The 17,418-nt window shown below is 39.7% G+C and overlaps 1 protein-coding gene across 4 annotated transcripts in view; it reads left to right on the plus strand.

Moving 5' to 3' along the window:
• The window catches only part of ARHGEF3 (Rho guanine nucleotide exchange factor 3), a 281,549-nt gene extending 269,167 nt beyond the window's left edge, over positions 1-12,382 (plus strand). For all 4 annotated transcript variants that reach the window (XM_031470578.2, XM_031470579.2, XM_010980900.3 and 1 more), the window contains 3 exons: positions 4,848-5,018; positions 8,128-8,314; positions 10,158-12,382. In XM_031470578.2, the coding sequence (XP_031326438.1) occupies positions 4,848-5,018; positions 8,128-8,314; positions 10,158-10,510 (711 nt within the window). In that variant the 3' untranslated portion in view covers positions 10,511-12,382. The remainder of the gene's footprint in view (positions 1-4,847; positions 5,019-8,127; positions 8,315-10,157) is intronic.
• The last annotated feature ends 5,036 nt before the right edge of the window (positions 12,383-17,418 follow it).

Consider the following 17,418-nt stretch of genomic DNA (forward strand, 5'->3'; position numbering starts at 1 on the left):
GCTCAGTTCTGACCGGGGTGTCCTGTGGGGCAGGGCAGAGGAGAAGGCAGGACAGGAGGAGCAAATGGCCTGAGCAAAGATGTGAAGAAGTGACAGGACAGGCCATGCTGGGGAATGCCACGGATCAGTCTGCCTCGGGTTGACGGTGCTTAGGAAACAGCAGGAGAGGGGGCAGAGGATGACACTTCAGATTGGTTATAGAGAGTTTTAAATATAATCTGAGACATTTTCTTTTGTTGTGTTTTTGTTTGGTTTTTGTTTTCTACATAGCTTGGATTCAGGTTTCAAATCCCAGCTCCATCACTGACAAGCTATGTAATCTTGGACATGTTGCTCCTCATTTGTAGGACAGGGGATGGAGAAGATTAGGGACAAGGAAGCCAGCTGGGAAGAGGTTGCAGTGGTCCAAGTGTGCAGTCATGGAAACCTGCTCAGGGAAGTGGCCGTGGGGATGGAGGTTAAGAGGCCAATCCAAAGCCTTCATTCCCTGACTGGACCTGGGACAATAACAGAAGGAGGATATGCACAGGTGATTGGAAAATCAGAAGCCTTGAGCCTGTGGAGCAAAATGCCCATCTCCTCCCAGAGAGGAGCTTAAAAATAATAAGTAGTAACAACATCAGCAGCAATAACAGTATTACTGCTGACATGTAATGAATACCTAGTAAATCAGCTTTATGTAACTGCCTCACAGGTTATGAGCTCATATTCCTCACAATCACCTGTGAGATAGCTGTTCCTGTTAGGGCCATTTTCCTTTTCCAGGTGAGGCTTGTGGGGGTTAAATAACTTGCCCAAGTCCAGGGCCAGCAACTGTTGGAGTTGATATTGGAACCCTGTCGGTGTAGACTGCAAATCTTCTGACTTTTCCAGTTCTTTATCATCCTTTACAATGGAGCTGAAAAGCCTAGCTGCTGCTTTGAGCCCTGTTGGAATCGCAGAACGTTGTCTGGACACCAGGCTTTGTGGAAGGGCCTCACTGGTACAGAGCTGGGCTAGTTGTCCTTGTAGGGGTAGAGAAGAATGAGGAAAGACTCTCTCCTGATTCTCGAGGTGTTTGATGTGTCTGGCAGACCCGACGCACACAGACCAGGCTCCCAGTGCAGCACGATGGGGGATGCAGCCTCCAGGGATGAGGCCCATCTCACTTCATCATGTCTGTTTTTATTACTGAAAAGAGCAGTAGGGTTGCCTCCTCACCGTATTTCATCCCAGCAAGTGTGTGGTCTGTAGGAATGAGAACAACAGGGAGCTCGAACTATTCTAAATAATTACTTTTTTGAAGCACACAAGCTCACTCTGAGCTTTACAGTATAGATTTCTTCTTTTTAATATGCAGCATGAAAGAATAATGCTCTGTTTAAAAAAAAAAAAAACACAATCCCAGTGAGCTAAAGTTTGAATTTAAAAGACATAGATAAGAATATGCTTGTTTGCAGTGTGAAAGGATGCACCAGTTTCCCTAGTGCATAAAATGTGATGCCATTTTCACAAATGGAATCTGTACCTAGTTTACTCAGGCAGATTTATGTATGAAGGATGATATTCCTGCATTTGAAAATGTCTGCAGAGCAAGTCTTCTGAATGCCCATTTACACAATAAAGGCACAGCAATTTTTTCCCCTTCTTTTCAAAATCCTTGTGGCATTACCCTAGATGAGCAGAAATATTTAGCCCTGTTCTCTTGGGTGCATTGTGAATGTTTGATAACCATAAAATCCACAGTACTAATGTAGCTTGACTAATATGTTCCCTGAATAAATTTTCCACCTTTTAAAAGGGAGAAATCAGAGAACTCTAAGTAAATTGCTTCTATACCAAGCATTCAGTCCTATGATTAGATCTAAAGAAAGGTCTTGCTTTTAATGCAGTGCTTAAACTACTACATTTGTATTAGAATTTCTTAACAGTGTTTTGGAGGGTCAATAGGAATTTCCCCCCAAAGAGAACTTCTTAAAATAAGACTTCAGATATTCAGATATTCTAGAGATCTGATTGTTTAATGTTTTAAATTCTAAATACTGTTTCAGCCAGAAAATGATCCTGTAGACCGTCTCTTTGCTCTGCCCGTCACTGTTCCCATTCCTTTAAAAAAATATCACTGGAATCAATGGGAAGAACAGACCTGCTTTGGATGGAACAGCCGCAAGGGCTGCTATTCTTGGCCAATGTCAAGAGCCAACGAATAGATGATATTACCACACAAGGGACAGGACAGACAGGGCTTTCAGATTCCACTTTGAGGATGACGATTCCAGCACGTTTGGGCTTAATCCCTGTTTTGTTATGTGTATCTCTCATCATCATCATCTTTTACCAGCCCCTGCCCTTCAGTTTGAACCCAGATGAGACATGCAACAATAAATTTAATTTAAATGCGCAATTATCATGACTGTTTGCTATTGGCAATCTGCTATATGTAACTTTATTCCTTGCTGCAATTCTGCAAAATAAATTCCTCTCAAGAACCAGTGCAGAGAGATTAGACATGGTATGCAGGTGCACTAGCTTATGGTACACAGGTAAATAAGAATACAAAATAATATTCTTAATAAATTAAAGCAGACCCAGAGCTACTATTATAAATATAGACATAGAATATGGAATAATTCCAATTGTTTCCATTGTTTTGTCTTTTTTTTAATTTTTACAAACACCAGAGAAAGAAGCAGCATTTGAGAATAGTCACAGTTGCCTATGGAACCACTGTGGTGTTTGAGTTTATTAATCTTCATGTGATGTGCCAGCTGTCAGTTCCTGAGTTAAATTAGGAAATGAATGCATCTTTATGCCTAGAGTATATCTTCCTTCTGGTTTCCTTGAAACTTACAGGATATTCAGAAAACTGACTCAAGTACTTGTTAATTCCAACTGCCCAAGTACACCTTGTAATAGTCAGCCAATAAGATGAGACACAGCAATTAATACTAAGGTCTTTAAAAGCAAGAAAAAAGTATGGATTTCACTATGTATTAAAAAATGTAACAAAATAGAATGATAAGGTAGATGTAAAATGTGTGCCCAGATACCTCTCATGTATTTTAAGCTTCTCAAAGAAGGGACCCTGTTTCATTTCTTTGAAAGCCACCCCCTAGTCTGACACTGAACAGATGCTCAACAAGCATTAATTGAATTAATTTGAAGGATGAGTCATAGCTTTGGTATATTTTGTGAAATTTCTTTTTTGTTTATTCTTGAAAATAACAATAAATAATCAGTCATCTTTGAAAACCATGAGCGGAAAAAGAAGAGAAAGTTTGTACACCAAAATGTTTTATTTACTATTTGTTTTATGTTAATGAAACTTAGGTTAATTTCATAGAACTTATGTTTAATATTAGGTTGACACCAAAGACGAAAAAATTTGTCTTACGATATAAAGAGCCTGTGTTTTTTTAAGTAATGTGTTTTTTTTTTTTTAATTATCAAAGTACTGCTACCACCCAAATTTGGAAAATAGAGAAAAGAGTAAATAAATGATCTTTGAAACTTAGCAGCTACAAAAGTGTACAGATTATGTGTCTGTCTGTAGGATACAGTCACCAGACTCCAGCTCAAAGCTGTAAGATCGTCTGTCACACCTGCATGGTAGTGCCAAAGTTGTAACTGGGTAGAAGTTTTCATCCAGTTGCTTTGGGCAGAAGGCAAGTGAAAAATAATCACTTATCAGTCTTAGAATTCAATACTGCTTTAACACAAGATCTGGTAGCTATTCACTGAGTAAAGGTCTCTTTTAAAACCTTGCTTTTCAGAGACTGGTTTGTTTTTCTACTAAGTAAATGTGACCAAGAAGAGTCCCTATTAACATTTCTCACCTTTTAAGTTCTTTTCTGTTACTACCACCACCACCACCAAGAAAGATGGGATTGTTGATCTTTTCACTATTAGGGGACAGAGGACTCTGCTGAGGAAGTCATTACTTTGTCTTGGGTTGATGTTGAGTTTTTAATCAACTAATTTCCTGTTCTTTTGTTTTCTAGTATTTTCTAACTTTTCGATATATTATTCATGTGATAGAAAAACACGTCAGAATAAATGCCCACTGACCATGTCCTAGTATTGTACTCTTGTTGTTTTATTTCACTTCAGTTTGTATTAACAATAATGCATCCACCATTGCTTTGAAATCCCTCTACCCCTTACTTAATTCACATGTGCTGTAGGCATGGGTGTGAGTTGTACAGAGACAGACTGTCCCCATGCCTACTCCTAGTGTCTTTTCTTTCCATTCCTAGTTCTCTGTCCTTTATAAATCATTTATGTTTTGTCACTAAACATATATCCAAATCATTTACTCACACCCAATTTGCAAATACTGTTTTCGGTTTAGATTGAGTACATGCAGAGAAACCTTGAAACTGGGTTTCAAATCCCCAAGGATGATCCTTTTTCTGGACTATTACATTCTGCTTTGTTTTCTTTCCTTGGCCTCCTTTTTTATATGCCTACATTTTCAACATTGTGAGCATGTTTTAGGAAATGTGCAACATGGAGCTTAGTGGTTATAAGTCCTGCACGTTGGAAGCAATACCTCATATCTCTTCCTCTCAGATAAAATTATATATCATTATTAGCTTTCTATATAATAGAAATATCTATATATATGTACAAATGAATATATGTGTATGTATTTATCTCTATGTGTATGTGTTTAGATGGTGTATAGATGGATACAGTGTATAAGTCGCATTTATTTATTTTTCCCTTTTCCCAAAGCAGCAACTTAGATAACAGAATCTCAGAATTAGATCCAAGTGTATCTTCCTTACTTTCTAGGCTGAGTCCCTGGGTCTTGCTGGTGTGGCTGGTTTGCTTACTTTCCCCATACTTTCTTTTTGTTTTCACAGATAAACATCATTCAGGGAATTGTGGCAGAAATCAACACCAAGACTGGAGAATCTGAATGCCGCTATTATAAAGAGCGACTTCTTTACTTAGAAGAAGGCCAGAAAGACTCCCTGATTGACAGCTCAAGAGTGCTGTGTTGTCATGGTGAACTGAAAAACAACCGGGGCGTGGTGAGTGGTTACTCTGCTTCAGTGGTCTGATCCTGGGCCTCAAAAAAAAAGAAATGGAAGTACTGGGGATTGAACCCAGGACCTCATGCATGCTAAGCATGCGTTCTACCACTGAGCTATACCCTTTCCCCTGCTAGCTTTTTATAAATTGAAGTATAGTTCAAACTTTTTATTTGGTTTGATCAAGACCTTCAAAAACAAATACGAAACAGTTACCATCTCCTCCCACTTTGATATTAAAAAATAATGGGTGATTTTAACAGGATATTAAAAGTATATGATCCGAGAAAAACAGCTGTTACATTGAATTCATTTAGCTTTATGAGAAATTCTTCTTATTCTTATGAATTGGCACCTATCCACAAACTGACATTTTGAGACCATTTTGTTTTGTTTTGTTTTGTTTTGTTTTTAAATAATAACCTACACTCCGTTGGCAGTGTACCTAGCTCTGACCTGTAAAAATTCCATTTCTGGGCTTTTTATTCCTTAGTAGATATTGAAATTGTTCCTCCTTTCCTATCATAGCAATTTGTGCAGATCTCCCCTGGGAGGGCTCACTACAGTGGTTGTAATTTTCTGGGTATCTGTCAGTATCTTCCATTATGCCATGCTCTTTTAGGGTGGAGACTGTGCCGTGTCAGTCCCCAGCACCTATCATGGGGACCTGATACATACTGAGGCACTCAGTAATGTTAGATGAATGAGTGAATGAATGAATGCTTACATAAAGGAAAAATGGATTTTAATTATATGAGAGTTCAAAATTCATTCAACTCACCATGCTGTTTTTATCTGTAGCCAGTAGAAATTAATGCTAATATATAATATATATATAATTTTATGTTATATATAACAAATTTTATATAATATATAAATTTTATTATATATATTTAAATTTCAGTATTGAGAAAGCCATTGAGAAAGTCTTCACCTCTTTTGTGTTTCATCTTTGATATCTAGCCAACCCTTAGAATGAAAGCCAGAACTAGATTGAAAAGCCCTTAATAAAGCTTTGATGACTCAAGGGATGCCCTTTTGATCTGGACTGTAGAGTAGCATTTATGAGCAGGCTTGGAAATGTTATTTAAAATCACTGAGTACATGTTGCAGTGCCTATTATTAGTGCTGCTGTCAATCCAACCAGCTGATGTTGCAACAGAGGTTATGAGACCTGTCACAGGCCACTGCTTGAAAAAGTGTTTCTGTTTGACTGAGGAGTTACTGATTGCCATTACTGATTGCCAGAAAGTGGCATTCTGCTTTTTGCTGATTTTTGGAAAGCACTGGTGGACTTCTAATGTCTGATACTCTGGCTCCTGGAACTCTTTCTCAGGAGCCCGGTGGGAAATAGTCAGGAGGATGCATCACTCAATGGAATGAGGGCCTGTTCTCTTTCTGTCCATCAGTCAAGCACTGAGACTCTCTGGCCAAATGAGCCTAGGGCATTAAGGATGAACTCTGTCTAGTACATGTTCCAGGTAGATAGATTTTTGAGACCAAAGATTTTAGTTGGGGTGGGAGATTTGTTTTAGTTTCTTTGTTTTTCAATAGAGTTGTAAAAATCATTATGAATAAAGTCTTGAGTCAGGGAAAAAATCTCAATTGTTTGAGGGCAGAAAGGAGCTGCAACTAAGAAGAGGAATTCTCAGTGAACATTCATAGACAAGGGATATTTTTTAAAGGTTGCCCAGACAATCTGAGCTCAAACATCCTACCTTGGCTAGAAGATTGAAGTAGAAACAGTATTAAAAAATCTCTGATTATTTTTAGTGTGTAAAACAATGACTAACCCCTTCCCTCCCCAATCCCCAAGAGAAAATTCTTAACACTCTCAACCACACCCCGCTGCAAAAAAAAAAAAAAAAAAAAAAAGCCCTTAACTTGGTTATTTTGTGCTTTACTGTTTTTCAATCTTCAAAGCTCACACACGCACACACCAATACAGAACCATCATCATTTGTGTTTCCACCAGCCAACATTTGGTTAAGCTTCAGTTTCTGCAGTTTTTGGTGTGTGTTTGTCTGACTGTCTATGGCAGGGTTAGGGTAGATGACTCACAAGTACCTTTTCTTCCAAATGTAAAACTATCTGATAATGCTGAATGTGCTTTCCTGGCCCCACATCCAGATTGTAATGTGAGTTTCCCAGTCTCCTCTTTGAGACCCCCCTGGGCTGAAATTCCCAAATATTTCCACTGAAAAACTAGAACCCAGCTGCAAAGTCATGGATCTTTTCACTTCGGTTCCTAAGCATTTCCAAACTGTAGGAAGAGTCTGGCACTTGGAATTGAATGGAGCCAATTTATCCCAGCTCCACCCCATTGCTTTCATGATGTGGTTTGAGACAAGCCTTTATTTCTGAGATGCTCTTTTGCCCACAACACACACATCAATCGTCAGCCTTTTAAGCACAACCTCTTCAGAGAACTGAGGTTCTTATGAACTTAACCAAGAAGGACAACCTCTTTGATCATCTTTCTTTGTGGCTACAGTAGCATGCTCTGGTTTCCTCAGGAATGGGCAGTGTTCCGAGCTGCAGTGCCTAGATGAAGCTGATAATCAGCTCTGTGGTTGAAGGAACAAGTGTTTTATGGGTTTGGGAAACAAAGATTAATATTAGGCCCCAATATGCCAGTCTCATCCTTTATAGACTATTACTCATTTTGATCTCTTAGAATTACATTAGGTAAAATAAGCCAAGGCCAGGGAGCACTAACTTTTTTTCCTTCATTACCCACTTCATTCTATGGGGCTTCTCTTTTTTTCTTATGTTCCCATAAGAAAATGCTGGAGGCTGTGTCTACACAGGTTGTGAATTGCAGTCTGAACAGTGCCCCTGGAGCTGGCAGGCCCGGCTGCAGGTGCCTGTGGGCAGAGGGCCTTCTTCAGTGGGGCCCTTGGGACCTGCTCCTATAGGAAAGGCAATGGATTCATCTGGAAATGCCTCCAACTCCCAGCTGTCTGTTCTTCTGGAGGTAGATTTGAGCCTGGAAGTTCATAAGCTAGTAAGAACCTGGTACCTGGGGACCTCTTATCCACAGAGGTCCGCTTATCAACCACTCATTAGATTATTGCTTAGGGGAATCCCATGGATTCTTTTCTTTCAGAAACTACATGTCTTCCTGTTTCAAGAAGTCCTTGTGATCACCCGAGCCGTCACCCACAATGAGCAGCTGTGCTACCAGTTGTACCGGCAGCCCATCCCGGTGAAGGACCTCCTGCTGGAAGACCTGCAGGACGGAGAAGTGAGGCTGGGTGGCTCCCTGCGTGGGGCATTCAGCAACAACGAGAGAAGTATGGAGGACTGGCCGTTTTGTCCTGCTGAATGTCTTTGGTGGTGGTTTGGAGGGAGTGGCTGGCTGGTGGAAAGAGAAGAGTCGTGGCCTTGGGTCAAACTGCATTCCAGTTTTGTGTCATCACTTACTGATTGTGTGACCTTGCTCAACCTGTGTGAGCCTTAGTTTTCTATCTGCAAAGTGGGGATGTGTGCATATCTACTTCATAGGATTGTTGCAAGGATTAAATGAGACCCTGCAAGCTGACCTGTCTGCTCATAACTGGTGCCCCTTAAGCTGTCTTTCTCTGACTCCTTCCATTGGGTAGAAGCATTCTTAAGACCAGACAGTCCTTATGTGATTACCAGGTACACAACAGTGGGTTTTGTAGTTGAGCTAACAGACTTGTCTCTAAAGAGACATAACTATGGTCAAATGGGTTAAGGGTTCATTTGCAGTTACTCAACTGGGCTTCTCTAACTGAAGACTTAGTAAACCAAGGAATTAACCAAGAGAAGCTTAGACAGCAGTGTCTATGTAGTGTCTTTTGTGTGTCAGACACTGTGCTAGGCAGTAGCACACACTGGTGAACCAGACAGCTCAATTCCTCGGAAGCCCTATTGAACTGACACTGTGACAGAAGAGATAGATAAGAGACAAATAAATATTCTGGGTGCTGTTAAGAAAACTAAAACCCAGTAAGGGAATAGAGAGGGATAGCAATAGGAGGTCTGTTTAAGATGAAATGATCAGGGAAGACTTCTCGGAAAAAGTAACATTTGAGCCTCTTAGGTTAACATTGGCATCGTATGGTCGAAGTAATTAACGTGTACTGCCTCTTACTTACACCCCCGTCCCTCCACCCTAGTGGTAGTACTTAAAGTTCTCAAGTACTATGTGCCAGGCATTATATAAGTACTGACATATATTACCACATTTATCTCTCATAATAACCATCTAAGGTAAGTTCTCTTTGTTTTCCCCATTTTACAAATGAGGAAACTGAGACATAAGGGAGTTAAGGCATTTGCCCCACAGCAGAGTAGAGCCTGAAGCTCCACTGTTCTATCTGAAGCTAGTCTGTTGGCTACAGGCATTGTGCAAGGGGACTGACTGACCTCAGATGCTTCTGTGAACCCCATGCATGTGGCACGTGGGGCCCATTTAATCCCAGTTAATGTTGTTATTAAACTAAATCAAATGTCATGCATACTGTGCACTGCTGTTTTTTAAATGCATGTAGCTCCTGTTGAGGTTACTAAAATGTCATTTTATTTTAAAATGAAACCAAACTTATAAGAGTTCTGTGTCTTTACATATCTTCTTAATCATCAGATACTAAATGTACAGATACTATCATGTGGAGGGTCATGGGCCTGTTTGCTGTTACAAAGGGCTTCTTAAACTTGAAAAAGCCCTAGCTTGGAACAGTTGTTGAAATTACAGATTATTAGGCCCACCTGAGCCCTATTGAATCCAAATCTCTAAGGGTAGGGCCCCGGGATCTATATTTTTAACATGCTGTCAGGGGATTCTGACATGCAGCCAGGTTTGGTACCCAGTACTCTGGGGTCCCCTTAAACACAAGACTTAATTGTTCTGACTGATTTGCTAGCTTCTGAGGACAACTTAGGGCAACCAAGTGCCAGACCTGTGTCAACTCCTATTGAGTGATGGAGGCTGCAAGGTAGAGCTGAGCCGTATCCTGGATCAGTGGGACACATTTACTAGTCAATTAGTGATGTCTGCATCTGCCATGGGTACTTGGATACATGGGAGGTTAGTGTCACTGCATGTGTTCTCTTTGGCTTGGGTTAATATCTGTTCATTGACCTCTTTTTTCATGTGTTTTTCGTTACTAGTTAAAAACTTCTTCAGAGTAAGTTTCAAAAATGGATCCCAAAGTCAGACTCATTCACTACAAGCCAACGACACCTTCAACAAACAGCAGTGGCTCAACTGTATTCGTCAAGCCAAAGAAACAGTTGTGTGTGCTGCCGGGCAGGCTGGGGTACTTGACTCCGAGGGATCGTTCCTAGATCCCGCCACTGAAAGCAGGGAGCCACAGGGAGAAACAAAACTTGAGCAGATGGACCAATCGGACAGTGAATCGGATTGTAGCATGGACACAAGTGAGGTCAGCCTGGACTGTGAACGTATGGAACAGACAGACTCTTCCTGTGGGAATAGCAGGCACATTGAAAGCAACGTCTGACAGAAGCGTGTACTTCCTGGAAGTAGCCCTGTGTCCTACCTGTACAGTATTTGCATTCCACACATGGAACGGTTTGGAGAAGCACTTTTTGATACTTTTGTGACTGTGTTGACCCAGTCTCTTCAATCTGTACTTTGTCCCTAGTACTGTAACTGCCAGTCTGTCTGTGTAAACTGGAATCTGAGGTGACTGTTACCCTGTATTGTATTTCACAAATGTCTGGATGGATGGAGCAAATTACTTTCACTTGTCCTGCTGGATTTTTAAAAAGTACAAAGAAAAAAATCTCTAAACTACCATTTTGTGTAGATTGCTTAAAGGATCCTTCTGTGTTTCTCTAGTGTTTTTCTGGCTCTTTGACAGAGTAGCTGAAGGCATGGAATTTCAAGGGCCTAGCAAACAGGGCATGAGGAAGTCAGTCAAGTACCATGATGGCATTTGAAGGAGAACCAGGAAAGATCAATGTTTCGAGTGAAATTGGTTTGATGTTATTCAACCAGAAAGCATGAAGATATCCCTGGGGATTCCAAAGGCTTAATTTTGCAAAGGAAGAAGCACTGTCTTGACCTTGCAATTTCATCCAGTGCAAATTTGATGCAATAATCTATTAGGACATGAAATAGAGTCTGACCTTAAAAGGACTAGCACAAAAGCAGCTGTCAGTTCTGAATCTTGAACTGAAATGTGCATTGCACCAGGAGGTCTCTGCCATAGATACTGGCTTGCCTTAGAGAGCCATTTCTAGTCTAAAACATCAGAATAGAACTCAGAGGGACTGGGAATATCTAGCAGGATAACAAAAAGGCCCATCTTGGCTTTGTTTCATCTGCCTAAGCCTACTCATATTTTAGAGCATGAATGAAGAGATGAGGAAAAGAGAATGCAGCTGAGTCAGTGACTCTGTCTACAGAAGCATGTGAGAAGAAGAATTTGGAAGAAGTGCTCCATCATGATCTTATGTGGGAAACATTAAAAGAGAAAAGCATGGTCCAGTGTCCTTCTGGGAAAGGCCAGAGCCTTGGGTTTTCCTGTTGTGCTTTTGGGTCATCAGTTTATCATCTCTGGCTCTCTGCTGGGCTCAGAATCATCATTATATTCTCCAGAGACCAACTTAATTAACTCTATGATTAATTAGGATTAGTTAGCCAAACTAGTAACCTTTGTCCAGCCTTGATTTACAATGCAGGGTGGGTTACAGACCTTAAAAAAAACAAACATTAACTGAATACACAGAAAAGCTCCCTGTGAGTGTAAATATTAAAGACAACCTGTGCAAAATTAGACCCACACCAGCACTAGTAGTAATGGTTCTAAATTATTGCCAAAAAAAAAGTTTTCTTTTCAGTCTTTTGTCTTTCAAGTTTACAGAAGGAAAGCAGTAAATATTATGTTGTCATTTTATGATGTACGTCTGTAATGTGCATTCAAAGAAGCTGTGTGACAAGATTTATCAATGTAAAAACAAGATATAATACTTTTTTTTCAAAAATAAAACAAAAAAATGTTGTGGTCAGTTTTACCCTATAAAACATATTTCTGTATTTATAGATTTTAAACAAGGTGAATTTTTTTTCTATTACAAGTTTATTTAAAACTGCTTTGTTTCTCAAGTTGTTACTGATGCAGTGAGTGAATGAACCAGCTGCATAGAGGAGCGGAGAAAAGCTGAGAAAGATTGTCTGATGCTGGAGAAAAGAACGAATCATTCTTGGCAGAGCTGTCGACCACTTTGGCCAGCACGTTGAGAAAAGAGGTCTGTCAGGGCCAGCCTATGGGAAGAAAGTCAATGAATGTTTTCATGAAATGAATGTTTTTGTAAAATGGCCTTAAACTTTTCTGGAAGCATTTCAAATAAATTACATTAAAATGTCATCCTCTTTGTGTACTGTATTTGCCCTACAGACGTCAAATTTCCGCTACCTTCCTGGGAGGTTCTTTCTGACGTTTTTGCTTGGACCCAAATACACATATTAAAATAGGGTGTGGGTTGAAATAAGTGCTTTGGTTTGATCTCTCAAAGCTTTTGCAAAACTCATATTTCTAAGATATATTTTCAAGTATGCTCATTTTTAACAGCTGTGTCTTGAATCTGCACTATGTGTCAAGGGATGTCATAACTGTTATAGAAAAGAAGTGTTGAGTCTCACTGCTAGTGTAGGTGACTGTTGATGAAATTGAGGCTAAATAATAGAAAGCCAGTTTTACTTCAGAACTCTTCCTAGAATTTCACTCCACTTTTTCTTTAATTAAAACGGTCACTTCTGTTCCCCCAAAGAATAGTTTTTAGATAAAAAGGCTCGACAGCTTGAAGTGGTCAGTAGCCAATTCTCAGTAGCATGTTGGCCCAGTAAAGCTGGTAGTTAATCTTACCTTTATAAGAAACGTTCACCATTTTCTTTAACACCCTGTTAATTCCCAGATTAGTCAAGATATTCACATAAATAAAAGTCCAAATTTTTTCCCAAATGAAAACTCACTCCTTGTTCTCATCTTCTTACTTCTCCCTCCCTATCATCATTCTTATCCTTCTTCAGTTCTACTCTGGGTGTTCCCTCCACTTTTTACTCTCATGATTGTATTGAACTTGTTACTAGAGAATGTCTCTCCTAGAATATTAGAAAATATTTGCACTGCATTTTGTGGGCTAGTACAAGTGACTGGGAGCTAAATGGTTTTCTTGAGTCTATTTTCAAGGTATTATTTGACACACAAGTAAATATAGTTCTCACGGTCAAAGTTATTAGCAAAGAAAAGAGCCAGAAATAGCAATTTTGTGCAAAATTAGAGTGGTTTCGACTTCTGGTTAGCAGCCACCACCAGCAACTGCTTTCATTTCCATTCCTAGCACAGTCTGCAGCAGCTAGGAATGCAGAACTCTTCTTAACTACAGCCCTGCCTTAACAAATCTCTTTGGTTACAGGAAAATGCAACCCACCATGTTGATGAACAAGCTGTTCAACTTTCCATTAACATGCTGTCCATGTCCATCTTTAACTAATTCTGCAGAAGCCTGAGGATTCCTTGGAAGTTTAATAAAGAGACCATCTGACTGCACAATTTCGCTCGAGCATTTTACCTCACCTGGCTCCCCTTGGCTTATGGAAAAAGCCACTGAACATCCCCTCTCACTGATGCAGTTGATTCATTTAATTCATGCTATCTCATTTATTGACAGAATTCTAGAATGACAGTATTGGAAATTTAAAGAGGATAACTCAAGCCCAAACTCACCAGAAGAAATCTGAAGATCAAGAAGACTGAAAACCTTGCCCACGTGAACACGGTGAGAAAAGTCGACTGCATTCAATGTACCTAGAGGGTACTTATGCAAACAAATTTGCAAAACAGTTACTGCTCCTTTCATCTTTTTTCCTTCCTCCAGGCTTGGTTGGCACAGTCAGCTACACAGGTCTTCCCAGATGAAGCAGTGCATCAGTCCACCTGGAGGATTAGCAAGGAATTAGAGATGGCACTCTATCTTTGAGAGCTGATCATCTAGTTCAGGAACCTGGACATGCATTCTAAATAACTTGTTTACTTCCATGTCCACACACAGATACACCTAATATTAATGAACTGTGTCACCTCACCTGTAAAGCTTTGAAAAATGCCATCCTCGGTGTTCTATTCACCCCATGTGTGTGAAATGGGGACACTGTAAACCCTTAGGCCATTTAAAAAGTGAGACAGTGCATGTGAAATCACTCTGAAAACTGTTGAGCTAGTAGTTTTCATTGTCATTTAATAATCACTTTTAAACTTGCACATGGTGTTATGAAAATTTCTCAGAAGCATGGCCTTGGCTGGGGTCTTTTTCATTCATTCAGCTGCATATTTGGAGTATGGGGTTTGAAGGGGCTTCTCAAGCCAGAGAATCTGGAATATTTCCTTATATTGTTTTCCTTTCCACAATTTTCTGTTTTCTCTTTCAGGAGCTCTGGAAAGAGAGATGTCAAGCTTCCTGGATTTGGTCTCTCAACCTCCTGGATTGGTTTTCATGTATTCTTATTTGTTTACTCCTACTTTTTATATCCTTATTTTTTTTTCTCTTTTATGGAAATTTCTTCACCTTTATCTTCTAATCTGTCTATTAATTTGGGGAGAAGGTTTTTATTGCTAAAGTTTTTTTTTTCCTTTTTCTATCATTGTCCCTAATCTTATTTGCTGAAAGCAATATCTTTTTTTTTTATTATTAAGTATAGTCAGTTATAATGTGTCAGTTCCTGGTGTATAGCATAATGTCCCAGTCATGCATATATATACATATATTTATTTTCATATTCTTTTTCACTAAAGGTTACTACAAGATATTGAATATAATTACCTGTGCTATACAGAAGAAACTTGTTTTTATCTATTTTTTTATATATTGGTTATCGTTTGCAAATCTCAAACTCCCAGACTTACCCGTTCCAACCCCCTTTCCCCTGGTAACCATAAGGTTGTTTACTGTGTCTGTGAGTCTGTTTCTGTTTTGTAGATGAATTCATTAGTGTCCTCTTTTTATCGCTGAGTAGTATTCCATTGTATAAATATACCAGAACTTCTTTATTTCATCTGTCAATGGACATTTAGCCATTCCACGCCATGGCTGTTGTATATAGTGTTGCTGTGAACACTGGGGTGCATATGCCTTTTCAAGTTAGAGTTCCCCCCAGATATATGCCCAGAAGTGGGATTGCTGGATCATACGGTAAGTCTATTTTTAGTTTTCTGAGGAATTTCCATACTGTTTTCCATAATGGTTGCACAAAACTACATTTGCACCAAAAGTGCAGGAGGGTTCCCTTTAGTGAAGGCAGTATCTTCACTAAACTCAAGGTATCATAATTTTGTTAGATTTTTCTTCTTCTTGCATTGTTCATTTATCTGGGAATAATAGTAGTAATTTATGGGATGGTTTATTTTCATTTACCTCTCCAAATTGACGCTCTATCCTAAACCATCCTTTTATCTGCCTGTGTGTATATATGTACTTCATCAATGGACTCTTGCTTGTAGCTTCTGGTTTTATTTGGTCAAAGTGGAGTTCTAGCATGATATCAGAGAGAGGGAAAAGAGTGAGGTTGGAGTATTTATATTCCCAGCTCTCTCCTCAAAGAATTGCCTTGGACTGGCTGCCTCTCTTGACATGAAGTCACAGCTCCCCTCACAGAGTTCTCTCTGAGTTCCAGTAACCTTTCCAGCCTAGGATGGTAACAGCCCAAGTGTCACTAGCCCCAGGATACTTCATTGTCTCTATACTCTGCCCACAACTTTGTATAAAGTCCCTTTTTAAACCCTCTTTAAATTAACCTAATTTGAATTTGCTGCTAAGCCTTCTGAGCCTCTGATAGATACTGGTACCCAACACAATAAACATCATACACGTGTCGTCATCATCATCGACACAGGTGTCATTCCACCATCTGCTTTCTGTCTCCAACGTTGTGGTTCAAGGATACAAAGATCTTTTGGAAGAATCAAAGATGGATTTGGTGTTTCTATTTCTTGTTGTGATGGATAATTTTCTGAGAAGAGACATGGAAATATCTTTCAAAAACAAAGGCAAAATAAAGACTTTTTCAGGCATAAAAAAGCTGAAAGAGTTCACCCCCAGCAGACCTATAGTGTGAAAACTGTTGAAGGACCTTCTTTTGACAGAAAGAAAATGACACTAGAGGAAGTTTGGATTCATACAACAGAAGAGCACAAAAAAAAAAAAACAAAACCTGCAACCTGTAGAAAAGTAGGAAAGACTTTCCTTATTATTTAAATCTCCTTAAAAGTAATGAGTTCAAGGGGGTGGAGGGTATAGCACATGCTTGGCATGCATCAGGTCCTGGGTTCAATCCCCACTGCATCCATTAAGGGGGAAAAAAAGGTAATGAGTTCTAGCCATGATGGAGTAACACAGATGAGATTTACCTTCCTACCTGAAACAAACAAACAAAAAGATAACATATATGAAAGTACAGTTTTGAAGACACTGGACATCAGGCAGAGAAGGACAGAGACCCTGAGAGAAGGGAGCAAATGAGTGAAAGCCTTAATTAACACACCAGAGATCCCAGAGGACTACAAGCAAGTAGAATCTCGTACAGCCTTGAGAGGGTTGTCAGGCAACAGGGCAGGGAGGAGAAACCCAGCCTAATCCAGGGAAGTCCCTGAGTGGCAGAGACGTAGCTGAGAGTTCAGGGAGAGCAAGGCCGCTACGATTTAGAGGACAGAGAGAACACTGCATGAAGAGAAAACTGTGGCAATCTGCAGAAAGAACCCCCACCTCCCCACACCCAGGTACTCAGCCAAGTACTGGTCAGTGCACGCTTGTGAGAAACTACCCAAGGATGGGGAGAACTATCCAAAAGCATTAGCAGGGAACTCACACAGTGCTGGGAATAGTGCCTGTTCCCACAGACCACACTAGAAGGATATCATAATTGGGTCAAGTACTCAGAAGGGCCTGAAAAGTAGTGGAGAATAATCAGCCCAATGTAAACACTTACCTTGCACTTGGTTCCACCTAACAAGTCTTAAAGACCAAAAAGGATCGAATTATTTCCAGGTAACTTAACTGCATCCCAGAACAAAGCTCAAGAACATCTACAGGCATACAAAAATACCCAGCACATAATGATGAAATTCACAGTGCCTGACATCCATTCAAAGCCTACAAGGCATGCAAAGAAGCAGGAAAATACAACCCATAACGAAGAGGAAAAATATGAAAACAGTTGAAATCAACCCAGAACTGACACAGATGTGAGAATTAGCGGACAAGGGCATTAAAAGTTATTAGATATGTATAGTAAAATGTTAAGTAGAGAAATGAAAGATATGGGGAAAAAGGCCCAAATCTAACTTCTAGAGATGTGGGAGATGAAATATACTCTGGACCAGATTAACATCAGATTATACATTTCAGAAGA

The sequence above is a fragment of the Camelus dromedarius genome, chromosome 17 (assembly GCF_036321535.1).
Source record: "Camelus dromedarius isolate mCamDro1 chromosome 17, mCamDro1.pat, whole genome shotgun sequence".
NCBI lineage: Eukaryota > Metazoa > Chordata > Mammalia > Artiodactyla > Camelidae > Camelus > Camelus dromedarius.